Genomic DNA, 13,855 nt, shown 5'->3' on the forward strand with positions numbered 1-13,855 from the left:
GGTAATTTATCTTTCTTGTTTTCTACTATACGAAAATAAAACTATAAAACTTCCTTCGAAGCACTCCTTTTCAGTGCATCTGACACATTTTGGTCTGTTTTGTTTTCATTTTCATTCAGTTTAGAATATTTTATGATGTCTTACATGATAATTTCTTTAATTCATGACTCACTTGGAAATGTATTGTTTAATCTCCCCAAATTTAAGACTTTCCAGATATCTCTCTCTCTCTCTCTTTTTTTTTTTTAAAAAATTCAATTCTGTTATGAGTAAGCTGTATTTCCTTTGAGCTTTCCCGGTACCCAACGCATAATTTCTTCAGAGCCCATATTCATGTTCTGTATTCATTTACTCCTGTGCGCCCAGAGCCAGCACATAAGCCTTGCAATGATTGTTACCATTAAATAAATATTTATGGAAGCAAAGAAGGAAGAAAGAGGGAAAGAAAGGAAAGAAAAAAAGAGAATGGGAATTAAAGAGGGACACAGATAATGGGTGGCGCACCCCCATGTGGCCATGGCTGGAATTGCAAGGGGAGGGGAGAGAGGGGTAAACAAAATAATTGTTTGCTCTATACTCCATACCGCTCTCTCTCTTCCAACTTTGATTTGAGAACAGGAATCCATGTTCAGGAATCCAGATGTTCAGGAATTATTATTGAGACATTTCAGATGCAGTCCTGTGTGTTCAGCGCAGACGTTGGAGCTTGAATCTCCTCCTCTGTAGCCTCCTTGATTACAAATGACTTGAATTGAACCCAACTAGTTTTAGTGGATTTAGGCAGCACTCAAGTTTTAAATAAATTGCTATAAACTTGTTTGTGCTCAACTTGTTACTGAAATTAAAAAAAAAAACAAAAACAGCATTTGTTTATTTCCTACTTATGTGCCTTCCCCTGTAACTGACACGAGGTTAAGCATTTCGTGTGTGGGAAGTCATTTAATTTTCATGAAAACCTCACAAGGAGGGTATTGTATTTGTATTTTAAAAAAAAAAAAGGGTTCAGAAAAGTTAAATAACATGCTCAAAATCACTAGACTCGGGTTGGGGATTGAGTTCAAACACTATCTGACTATAACTATCCCTTGTTGTTCGTTGCTTCAGAAATGGTTCAGTTTGCTTTTAAGTCAAAGGGTTAAAACTGAAAAAAGAGCCCTGAGCTCAAAGACCCTCCCAGGCATGCCAGGGGGTGGAGCTCTTGCAGGGGGAACAAAGCTATTCAAAGTGTTTCAACCCAGGATTCCAGTAACAATGATTCCCTAGAGGCTGAGACTTCACACTTAATTTTCTGTAAGTGAGGTTCTCTGGAATGCACTTAGGGTGTCTCATCAAGCCTGTGGGGGGCCCCCTTCTTTGCATAATATCCAGGCATTCCCTCACCTCCCTAAACACATGTTTACACACCCCTTCGACCTAAAGGCTCCCAGGGGAGCTTGCTAAAAATGCAAATTCCAAAGTGTGTCCATATACATTCTTATTCAGTTGGTCTGGGCTGGAGCATTTGTAGCAAACATACCAGCAGGTGATTCTAACACAGGGGATCCAAACCCATCCACTAAGACCCTGGCAGTTCTATAATGGTCTGTAGCAACGACTTGGCTCAACTTTTTCTCTTAAGAAGTTCAAATCCTTGAAAGTAGATACACAGGAAGAAAGAAGAAAGAGGGGTGCCTGGGTGGCTCAGTGGGTTAAAGCCTCTGCCTTTGGCTCAGGTCATGATCCCAGGGTCCTGGGATCAAGCCCCTATCAGGCTCTCTGCTCTGCAGGGAGCCTGCTTCTTTAGCTCTCTCTGCCTGCCTCTCTGCCTACTTGTGATCTCTGTCTGTCAAATAAATAAATAAAATATTTTTTAAAAAAAAGAAAAGAAAGAAGAAAGAGTCTCAGAGCTCCAAGAAAATGTAGTTGCCTCCCTCATAATCCATAATGCTATTACCTTCATAAGTCACAAAATTGCCTACCTCGTGTACTATAATTACTTGGACTAATTCCGTGTTAGCTCTTTTATCTCACATACTTCCATCGTCAGGCTGAAATAGTCTGCGAGTTAATACATGCCAAGATTTATGTCTTCTGCCTCTTAAAAAGTAGAACCAAGGGAAGAAAAGAAATGAAAGTAGAACAAGGACACCTGTTTCAAAGGATTGTAGATAGATCTTACAACACTTCATTTCTGTTTTCTTTTTTTTTTTTTTAAAGATTTTATTTATTTATTTGTCAGAGAGAGAGGAGCGAGAGTGAGCACAGGCGGACAGAGTGGCAGGCAGAGGCAGAGGGAGAAGCAGGCTCCCTGCCAAGCAAGGAGCCTGACGTGGGACTCGATTCCAGGACGCTGGGATCATGACCTGAGCTGAAGGCAGCTGCTTAACCAACTGAGCCACCCAGGCATCCCTCACTTCTGTTTTCTAAAGCACCTTTTTTTTTGTTCTCTGCCCCATCCTGGAACACCGATGCCTTCCTTTTCCCAGGCCACACCTCTCTCTGCCCCCACCCCTGGCTCAGGAAATTTCCTTCTTCTATCTTAGACATCTAACCTTACTTTCCATACTTGTCGTAAGGTGATTCCCCCCGCCCGCTCCACCCTGTTTAAACCTGCACTTCCCCATGACTCACCCTCTTTTTCATTGTTTCTACTGTGTTTGCCCCATTGCGCGTGTCAAGTGTTGTCACCATCTGCAAGACGACACACCTGTTCCAATCACATTCGTCAGGCGTGGGGTATCGTGGAAAAGGCCTGTGCTCAGGGTCAGTCTTAGATTTATTCCTGAAAGTGCTGTTTATTCGCTTTAAATAGCTGAGTAATTTTTTTAAAAAAATAGCTCATCGAAGTGCGATGTTTGCGAAGACCCGATGATGGCGTCCATCCTTCCAAAGCAAGGCATTTGATGTATGTGTGGGTGGTGAGTCACCACTATCCTCTCTTTCTTCCTTAGATTTCACACTTACTTACTGAGCACCTAGTAGGTGTCAAATCCTCCTCTTGGTGCTGGAGTGAACAAGACAGAAAAAGGTCCTGCCCTCATGGATCTTACATGACTTGGGATAGATGGAAAAGAAAACAGGAAACAATATAAAATAAATAAGATGATAATTTGTTATTGAAGAAGGACAGATTTCGTTCTGATGTGGATGATAACAGAATGTTGATGAAAGACAATGCCGACTTCTCGGCGGTCACCCTAAATAGTCTTTGCGAGACCTGCGCATTCGCTTATGGAGACGATGGCAAGACACTCTGTCTCCACAGTATGAGCTCCTGTGCCTAAACACACCATAGTAAGAATCCTCCACGAATCACAGTCCTACTGCAGGATTAGGCAGAAATGGGCTCAATAAATTCTTCCTTGACGGAAGAATAATCACTGGAAGGAGAAGTGGAGATGGATTGCGAACAGTTAGAGTCCTGGCGGGAAGACAAGCAAATAAGTGCCGCTCTGGAACGTGGGAAGACGGGAGTCCCTTGTTGAGCAGGCAGAATGAATGGGTGTAGGATTTTGTATCCTGGAATAACGGGGAGCCCCACAGGCCACCCTTAGTAAGAGTGAGGAAGGAGAAGAGCCATCCTCTGCAGGCAGCGGCCGTAGAGTGGGGGTTCTGGTGGAGGCTCTAAGGGGTTCGGGGGGGCCGGGGGATGCTGAGGGGCCCGTCGGGGCATGAGCCTCTTGGAAAAGCTCCTGAGGGAATTCTGATATAGTCTCTGAACTGGGAATTACTGCACAGAGCTTGGGATATCCTCTGTGTGTGATACACACTTACTGACTGGTTGCCACACTGGCTTAGAGAAGGCAGACAGCCTGGTCCAGGCTGGTGCTCTCCATGGGGCAGAGAAGTGACACGTCTCCTTCAGTAGTGGGAAGAAGCTAAGCAGAAAGGCTGAGAGTATGGTACAAAGTTACTGTGCATTCCTTTGCTACGAAAGGAAGGCAAGAGAGTTCCCCAAGTGTCATACCGACCGGTGTTAAATGGCATTCAGACCTTTCAAAACAAAGTATGTAGTATAATTGGATTATTATGATGATGATGATGTCAGTTTGCTTCTTCTATATAAAAAATAACCTCCAAAACTTTGTGGCTAGAAACAATATGTAATTCCTATCGCTTTTGAGTCCACAGGCCAACTAAGTGGCTCTCTCTGGACACCTCAGCTGCGCAGGTTCACGCATCCGTGGTTGTCTGTGGAGTGGGTGTGCCGCTCTGCTGACGTTCGAGGAACTTCCTCACACACTTAGGGGTTGGTAGCCTAGAGCTTGACCTTGGCTGGGATGGTTGGTCCTCCTCCATGTGGCTTCTCACCGAGACACCAGGCTCAGCTAGGCTTCTTTACAGGACAATACCAAGTTTCCAGGAGAGGAAGCGGAAGGGTGCAAGTTTTCTTGAGGCCTAGCCTCAAAATTGGCCCATTCTGTTAGCTGAAGCGAGTTCCAAATCCAGCCCTGACGGAGGAGACAGGAAATGGGCGTCTTTTGATGGGAGATGCTGCAAGGTCACACAGCAGAGAATATGGAGGGCCGGCATGTGCGTGAAGACATAGCACAGCTATTTTTCTAAACATGATCCATACTCCTGGCACTGAGTTGTGTGTTATCTATGCTCTTGGTCAACACTTGGTTCTACTCTTTAGGGAAAAGAATGAAGGTGTTTGGTTTTCCGAGCTTTACAGCCGCTAATTAATGCAATACAGAAATGGGCGTGGTTTAAATGCACCTGGCAGGATAACAAGGCTACATTTTTTTCTGGGTTGTACTAAGCGATAAGTCTAAATGACATCAGAGGGTAGTGGTCTCTGTTTATTTTTGTGATTCAAGTAATTTGAGTCTTGAGATTTATTAACTGTCAGGGTTCCTTTTTATTTCTTAATTAAATTCAGCAGTGAACAAACTATGAAATGTGATTTGCAGGTTGGCTTTCATATTTGAGTTTTTCACTTCCTCTTGATCTAGAATTGCCTGCCTTTCAAAGCTGCTAATGACAGATAAAAGCAAGAATATAGTTCAACCCTGGCAAAGAACATTTCTCTTGTAATGTTTCATGACTTTGTCCCCACTCGGCCTTTTCCTTTTTATTTCATCTTAAACTCTAAATTATAGAATTAACCATCTTGACTGGAGTTGTTTTGCAAGGCAATTCATTCTCTTTGTTCCAGAACTCTGGGTGGCCTACATTTTTCCATCTGTAATAAACAGTCTTGCTCTTGGGCGAACCACGGCTTCTTACCTGTTGGCCATAGTCACTCACACATATTAAAGAACGCTGCCCTCTTGTGTTCATAGAGAGTGAATTAGCAAGTTTATTATGCCAGAAATGTGACATTCCAGTCCACGGAGATCGTCTACCCAGGGCTGCCAAGTATGGTTGTACAGATTGAACACTGCAAAATGAGCCCAGCCCAAGAGGTGAATGAATGGTCATTGAAATCCATCCCACACTGCTTGTGAAGTCATGCATCCAATGTCCAGGCTATGTCTTCCAAAGCAGATGCTCTTGAAAATTTCATTCAAGGGCGCCATCCACTCATCAATCCTTATCCCACCTGGAATGTGCAAGCTTCTGTCATTTATACAGACTTCTAATAGGCCAGTGACAGCCTTGGGGAAGTTCATTATGAGTTGGTTGGACACTGCCCTCATCATGTTAATTTCCGACTCAGAAATTTCCAGAAATTAAAATTATACCATTAGTGCTGAATGACATCACTTAGTCCCAGGTTATCAGAGGAAGGGAATAAGGAACAGAGAGATAAAATAAGAAGGGCCAGATTTGCTCTTTGCAATGCAGAGAATTCAAATGCAGGATTTCTGACTCCCATTGCAGCTCTAGGTCTTATCTTTAGCTTGGGGTGAGCCCATTATCTGATTGCGCCCTACCTCTCCCTACTAGGCCTAAAGGAGATGCACAGTAGTTTGTTCACTGAATGAATAAATGAATGACTGTCCAACTATGTATTTTTTTTATTTTAATTCTAGTGTGTTAACATTAAGTGTTATATTAGTTTCAGGTGTACAGCATAGTGATTCAACAATTCAATGCATTACTCAGTGCTCATCACAAGGAAAGAATTCTCATCACCTCTTTTACCCATGCCCCCCCCCCACACCTCCCCTCTGGTAACCATCTGTTTGTTCTCTATAACTAAGAGTCTGGTTTTTTGTTTATCTCTTTATTTTCTCTTTGTTCATTTGTTCTGTTTCTTAAATTTCACATATAAGGGAAATCATATGGTGTTTGTCTTTCTCTAACTTAATTTGTCTTAGCATAATACTCTTTAGCTCTATCCATGTCATTGCAAATGTCAATTTCATTCTTTTTGATGGCTGAGTAATATTCCACTGTGTGCGTGCACGCGTGTGTGTGTACACATATATTATATAGCACCTCTTCTTTGCCACTCTTCTCTCAATGAACACTTGGGATGCTTACATACTGGCTATTGTAGATAATGCTGCAATAAACATAGGGGACGTGTATCCCTTCAAATTAGTATTTTCATATTCTTTGGGTAAATATTCTGTAGTGCAATTCTTAGATCATAGGGTAGTTCTATTTTTAACTTTTTGAGGAACCTCCATACTGTCTTCCACAGGGACTACACCAATTTGCATTCTCACCAAGAGTGCACATGGAAGGGTTCCTTTTTGGGGTGACTGGGTAGCTCAGTTGTTAATGGTCTGCCTTTGGCTTAGGTCATGATCCAGGGTCCTGGGATCAAGCCCTGTATCCGGATCCCTGCTCAGCAGGAAGCCTGCTTCCCCCTTCCCCTCCCACTGCTTGTGTTCCCTCTCTTGCTGTCTCTCTCTCTCTCTCTGTCAAATAAAAATCTTAAAAAAGAAAAAAAAAAAAAAAGGAAGTGTTCCTTTTTCTCCACATCTTCACTAACACTTGTTTCTTGATTTTTTTATTTTACCCATCCTCATTGGTGTGAGGTGGTATCTCCTTGTAGTTTTGATTTGCATTTTCCTGATGATGAGTGATGTTGAACATGTTTTCATGCATCTGTTGGCCATCTTGATTTTTTTATTTTACCCATCCTGATTGGTGTGAGGTGGTATCTCCTTGTAGTTTTGATTTGCATTTTCCTGATGATGAGTGATGTTGAACATGTTTTCATGCATCTTCTTTGGCCAACTGTATTTTCTGATGTTTCTTTGCCTCCACCTCCCCAAACTTCCAGCCTCCTATGCCACATCTATTCCAGCTGTACATCTTTATTCATACCTGTTTTCCTCACTGCTCTCTTCTTAGTCAACTTTTTTTTTTTTTTTTAAATTTTAGAGAGAGCGTACAAGCATGAGTTTGGGGAGGAGCAGAGGGAGAGGGAGAGGGAAGGAAAAGAATCTCCTGCAGAGTCCGCACTGAGTACAGAGCCCTGCACCAGCTAGATCTCCAACCATGAGATCATGGCCTGAGCCAAAACCAAGTGTCAGTCGCTTAACCAAAGGAGCCCCCAGGTGCCCCCTAGTCAATTCTTTTTTTTTTTTTTTAAAGATTTTATTTATTTATTTGACAGAGAGAGATCACAAGTAGACGGAGAGAGAGGCAGGCAGAGAGAGAGAGAGGGAAGCAGGCTCCCTGCTGAGCAGAGAGCCCGATGTGGGACTCGATCCCAGGACCCTGAGATCATGACCTGAGCCGAAGGTAGCGGCTTAACCCACTGAACCACCCAGGCGCCCACCCTAATCAATTCTTATACAAGCTTCCAGACTCAGTTCCAGGTCTACTTCCTCCATGAAGCTTTCCTCCTCCTGCCTTCATGAAGCCTGAAGAAGGACAGCCATGAAGGCTGAGCACGGGAGTTCACACTTAGTGGAAAGAGCGCTGGACTGGGTCAAGGACTTGCACTCTAGGCCCAGGTCTGCCAGCAGCTGGCTGTATGGTCCTGGAAAGATGCCCTCACCTCTCTGCACCTCATCTTGTCCTTCCCGATTACAAAAGCTTCAGATACATTGGTGTTTCTCTGTGTGCGGCTTGCATAGTGCTGGTGAGGTGGTATTAGGTGGTTTGTGGGCAAGTAATTTTCGCATGTTAGTAGAAATGTATTTGTTTTCATGTGTTTTCTGAGGGAAAAAAAAAAAAGATCAAAACATTAACCTCATGGTTCCTCAGATATTGTTGTATGTGACAAGCTAAGTATTTAAAGTTTGGAAAGAGTATATTTAAGGAAAAAGAGTAAATAAATTACAAGTGATCAGATATGGCAGAAATGATAAGGTGGTATAAAATGTGTAAGTTTGGGAAGTACCAAAGGAGCTTTTCACCTTGGCCTCTTCTAACCCTCTCACTGGGTCCTTCTCTGAGGTTTCTTCACCACTTGACAATTCGTCCTTCATGACTCGTTACTGATGACAGTATATCCTCTCTCACTGCTAGAGCTGTATGTGATAATACTTTGATTTCTATCACAATCACAAAGCATAAAGCACAAAATAGGCCTTTTAAAAAAGACTTGTGGCTTCACTGATTTTTCCCGTATTGCTGCCAACACTTAGAAAAAGTGTTGCCTGACCCAGAGTGGCAAGATCCTAATTTCAAAACCATGTCTACTTATGTAAATGTGGATGTTTTTCCTCTTTCTAAAAATCATGTAGACTCATTATGTAAAATTTGGAAAATATAGAAAAGTGGAAAGAGAAGAAAGAACACATCCATAATCTTATTATCCAACAATGAACCCTTTAATCCCCCTCCCTAATTCTAAATTCTCCTGCAAAATCCTAGTTAGTGGGGATCTATTTCTGTTTATCATTTTGGAAAATCGGAAAGAGTCCTGATTTAATATACTTTTATCACCCAAATTATAAAATCAAAAAATATCAATAGGGAATCTAGGGTCAGAGGTCCATTGGCACATTTTTATAAGGAGCTGTTAAACAAGCCCTACAGAGGTAAGCCCAAACCAAGAGAGGCTACCGCAGATCAAGGATCATAATAACTGATACTCTTTGTAAAATGCATTGTGTATGCAAAGCTCTATGCTAATAATGTTGGTTGAATATACCAGCTAGATGTATGCTCATTGTCTATTTGTCTCTTCTGCAGGGTTTTTGGAGTCTCTGGATGACTTTTACATTCTTAGCAGTGGTTTGATATTGCTACAGACCACAAACAGTGTATATAATAAAACTCTACTAAAGCTTGTGGCACCACAGTCTCTCCTCGCATGGCAAAGGGTCCGTGTGGCCAATATGATGGCAAATGATGGCAGGCAGTGGGCAGAGATCTTTTCAAACTACAACTCTGGTAAGTGGCCTGGCAGAAGAGCTCTTAGGCATGTACGTATGTTCAGATTTTGAGTTAACCAGTAGAGCCGCACCCAAACCCTACTTCGTGTCTCCCAACATTTCAGGCACCTATAACAATCAATACATGGTCCTGGACTTGAAGAAGGTAAAGCCGAAGTACAGCCTTGACACAGGCACTCTGTACATTGTGGAGCAAATTCCTACATATGTAGAATATTCCGACCAAACTGAGATTCTACGGAAAGGTACTGTCTTTATGCTTGAAGTCTGGAAGTCCGATCCGTCTGTGAGTGTGTATGCCTTTGTGGTGGGGAATGTGTGGTATGGGGCTCTGTGATGGGGAGGGGTGTACATCGGGGAAGAAGAGATGGGAAAGTCATTGCTAGTTACACTGGGAAAGAACTCCCAGCTTCAGCACAACATGTGAAATCTGCACCCCAGACTCTTACATGACATTGTATAGTTGGGGACAAAGCCAGGCATTTATGGACTTAGGACTTCTCATCACTCTAACGTTACCTTATCTCCTGAGCTCCTGGGTAAAGCTTTTAGTCTAACTCAGCAAATATTTACAGAAGTGCTTCCTTGGCCCACGGATTGGAAAAGCATGGCTGCAGGTTACAAATGCCCCAACCTTTAGAAACTCAGTCTAGTGAGGAAGCGAGGCACGGAACCAGCCCTTAGAACCCAGAACAGAAAGAGCGGTCATAAAGTCTGGGGTGCCTAGCCCAGGGGTGGGCACGGTCAGTGGGAGGATCAGAGAAGGCGGGTCTGAAGGGCAAGACCAGAGCCCTGACATTTGAATCATGGGTTTTAGAGTGACACCACCTTGATTTGAATCTCTGCTCCTCAAAATCTCAGGCAAATGATCTACTACTCTCTCCAAGCCTCACTTTCTCCGTCTGTGAAACACTACATTAGCGGTACAGGTCCACAATCACTTATCTGTAATTTTGAAATCTAAAAAAAAAAAAATTTTTTTTTCCTAAACTTAGTACCAAAATATGACCTGACCTGACCTTTTGGTAGCAAAACTACCCGTTTGACAGTTCGGTAGACTTGAACTGTTTAGTCTTTTTTTCCTCTCCTGCAGGGACACTGTACATTAGTCTCCAGAGATTCCAATGCCTCTGATTATGAAGTGTTGCCCACAGACACTGCAATGTCATGTGTGATATGCATACCTCACTGCTGTTCTAAGATCTGCAAAACCCTGAGTTCTGAATTATCTGGCCTCCCAAGTTTTTGGATGCGGGAATATGGACCTTTTCTTTTCCAATTTCAAAGTTGTCTTGAGAGTGAATTGGGATAATTCTTTCTAATTCTTGAGCACACTGCTGACACAAAGCAAGCGGTCTTACTTACCTTGCATCGAACACAGTGTTTGGCACACACAACATATGTGCATATTTGTTGAATAAAGGAAGAGTGAAGATGATGTCTGAGTGATGGTTAAATGTCAAAAAAGAGCTCAGCAGTTTGACAAGGGGACAAGGTCAAACAAATGGAGGCATGAAAACTGTGCTGTGATTGAGAGAATGTTAGCTTTCGAGACAGCTAGAGGAAGGGCTCTGCAGTGGAAAGTAGTGGTGAGTGAAAAATGGCAGTTTTAGAAAAGGGAGCACAGACTGGGAGTCAGAGAGAAGGCAGGGGACTAATTAGGACAGTGCTACAATAGATCAGCTGATAGATGAGCAGAAGCAGAATCAAAGGAAGATATGGACCCCCAGAATCAGGGCCTGGTCCGCTCCCAGGTCCGCAGAGATTTTATAATGACGCCAACCAAATGCTCATAATACGCAGAAAACAATTCATAAAGATGGAGATTTCAGTTGGCAAGCAGATCAGATACGGCTCAACAGAGAAGTCCAGTCATTGGCTGTCATGTAGTTAGGACTGCCATTCAAAACTGAGAAGTCAGCTATCCGATCTTGACATGGCCTGGCCCATCCAGATCATGAGAGCCTGATAAAATCAGCAGCCTCAAGAGGGAGATGTGTGTTAAAGGGGACAGATTACTCATGGCCTTTTCTTCTTTGGACTGCGACTGATTATGGAATGGCAGACTCAGGTTCTTTGCGATCTTATTCCTAGATTCCATGAAGAAATCTACCCTTAGACAAAAAAAAATCTGATGCTGATCTGTCTGTAGTTGTTTTGCTGAAGGTGGGAAGAACACAGAGTTAAATTCATTGTCCACTGTATACTACGCACTCTTTTCAGCCTTTTACTTACATTCTCTTGTTTGATCTTCATTAATATACTTCCAGATAAGTTGCACTGTTACCATTTTACTATAAGGAAAGAAAGGCTCAGAAAGAAACAGGTGATTTGCCCAAATACTTATGTGCTATCACACAGCCATTAAAATAAAAAGACAGGGGCGCCTGGGTAGCTCAATGGGTTAGAGCCTCTGCCTTTGGTTCGGGTCATGATGCATGATGCGCAAGCCCCGCATGGGGCTCTCTGCTCAGCAGGGAGCCTGCTTCCCTTCCTCTCTCTCTGCCTGCCTCTCTGCCTACTTGTGATCTCTGTCTGTCAAATAAATAAAATAAAATAGAATAGAATAAAATAAAATAAAATAAAATAAAAAGATAGAAATAAAATAAAATAAATAAAAATAAAATAAATAAAATAAAAAGTCAGTTCTACAGAACTCCTGGAATTTGGAAGCAACTGTGGTATATTGCTGGATGCCTTTTGGTCAGAAAGGAGGCTTTGGACATCTCTGAACCTCTGTTTCATTTTTTATAAGGAGGGACGATAAGGCTTATATACATCATTAGGTTGTTGTGACATAAGATAATCTATTTCAAATGCTTTTATAAATCATGAAGCTTTAGGAAAATGTGAAGAGTAAAGCAGCCATTTTGATTATTCATTTGAGTTGCATTCACATTAAGAGAAGTATAGTAGTTATAACAGTTAATATTCATCTAATGTTTACCAAGTATTAGATGCTATTATAAGCACTCCATCTGCCTGGGCTCGTTTCATGCTCATCATCATCCTTGTAAGATAGGTATTTTCATTGTTCACATTTTATAGCTGAAGAAACTGAAGCACAGAGAAATTGAATAATTTGTCTAAAGTCACAAACCTAATGAAGGCAGAACCAGGCTTCAGATCCAGGCAGTCTAACCCCTAAGTCTATATATAACCTAGATATACTATAGTAATGAACATGATTTTAGCCTGTCAGTTCAATATTGTCTTTAATCTCAGTTCTTCCTGATGCTGGCCTGTGTCTTGTCATTTTTAAAAATCTCTGTAATCTCACCCCTGAGTAGGGGATCCTATAAAACAGTAAAAAGGGAGAAAGGCAGACAAAGGCCAAGACAATATGGGGGATGGAAAATGAACCCTGAATGGTGGAGGAGTCCCGCCTGTGTTGACTAACTGTCCTGTAGACCCCGGAATCTGGGCTGTTCCTGAAGTATTGATTGTACTAGAGCTGTGTCACATGTCTGATGCTTAGTGACGAACGTGCTCTATGGCCTTGGCACATCATGAAGCCTTAAGGAATGCTTTCAAAGAAGTTAAAGCCTGCTGGAACCTTAAAGATTATCTCCAATCTCTCCAAATTATGGATTTTTCCTTTCCCGCTCCATTAAAAAGAGCAAATAAAGTGAAGTTAAAGTTAACTGCCCGAGACCTTGTGATTCAGCCCTGAGCCTAAAATCCAGGCTTTCTTAACTTTAGGTACTATGTTCTTCCACTGTTCCATGATGAGCACCTGGCCTGCTCCCTGTTAGGGCCACACTGTGAAACTATCTTTTGGCGTTTCAGGAACCAGGTTCACTTACACCAGCTCCCCAGACAGCTCCATGTTTTACTTCACTTTATTAATTAGATTACAAATTATTTTTCTGGTTAATAGATTGCTTTAAGAATTTTGGGTGAAAACCAAAGCATTCTGATGCTCTTCTTTCCCTAATGGAACCATCTAGAGGTATATTGATTCTGTAAATTTTAAAAAGGATCAGTTTGAAGGCCAGTGTTCACATTCAGAGCTTTATTTTCGTTGTAATGTCATTTTATAATCACACATCTATGCTGATTTTCAAAAGAAACTATCATTAATGACATCTCTCTTTTCTGTCTCCCTGTCAATCTCACCCTCCTTCCTTTCCTTCTGGAATCAGGATATTGGCCCTCCTACAACATTCCTTTCCATGAAAAAATCTACACCTGGAGTGGCTATCCAATGCTAGTTAAGAAGCTGGGTTTGGAGTTCTCCTATGACATGGCTTCACGAGCCAAAATCTTCCGGCGTGACCAAGGGGACGTGACGGATATGGCATCCATGAAATATATCATGCGATACAATAGTACGTAGCACATTTCTCAAGAACCATTCCTCAAAACTCCTTTTCTTCTGCATGGATAAAGAATCCATGTAAGTTTTCCCACGTAAAGAATCAATCTTTGTACTAGAAGGAATTAAAAGAAGTTATTTGGTATTTGGTATTCAATCAATACTATACATATTTTATACTCAACAGATAGGATTTTGTCTTCTTTTATAAGATGACAGGGAAGAAGATTCTATAGATTTTTTTCACTGAAAAAAATAGCATGTAAAACACAGATAAAATAACCCATACAGAGTACTTTCTTTT

General features: G+C 41.9%; 1 protein-coding gene across 3 annotated transcripts in view; it reads left to right on the top strand.

Moving 5' to 3' along the window:
• PLBD1 (phospholipase B domain containing 1) overlaps positions 1–13,855 on the top strand; it is a 51,914-nt gene that overhangs the window by 35,452 nt on the left and 2,607 nt on the right. For 2 of the 3 annotated variants that reach the window (XM_059186003.1, XM_059186006.1), the window contains exons 7-9: positions 9,031–9,231; positions 9,338–9,478; positions 13,379–13,564. In XM_059186003.1, the coding sequence (XP_059041986.1) occupies positions 9,031–9,231; positions 9,338–9,478; positions 13,379–13,564 (528 nt within the window). The remainder of the gene's footprint in view (positions 1–9,030; positions 9,232–9,337; positions 9,479–13,378; positions 13,565–13,855) is intronic. The other variant, XM_059186005.1, reaches the window with a different exon arrangement.

This window comes from Mustela lutreola, chromosome 8 (assembly GCF_030435805.1).
Source record: "Mustela lutreola isolate mMusLut2 chromosome 8, mMusLut2.pri, whole genome shotgun sequence".
Classification (NCBI taxonomy): domain Eukaryota; kingdom Metazoa; phylum Chordata; class Mammalia; order Carnivora; family Mustelidae; genus Mustela; species Mustela lutreola.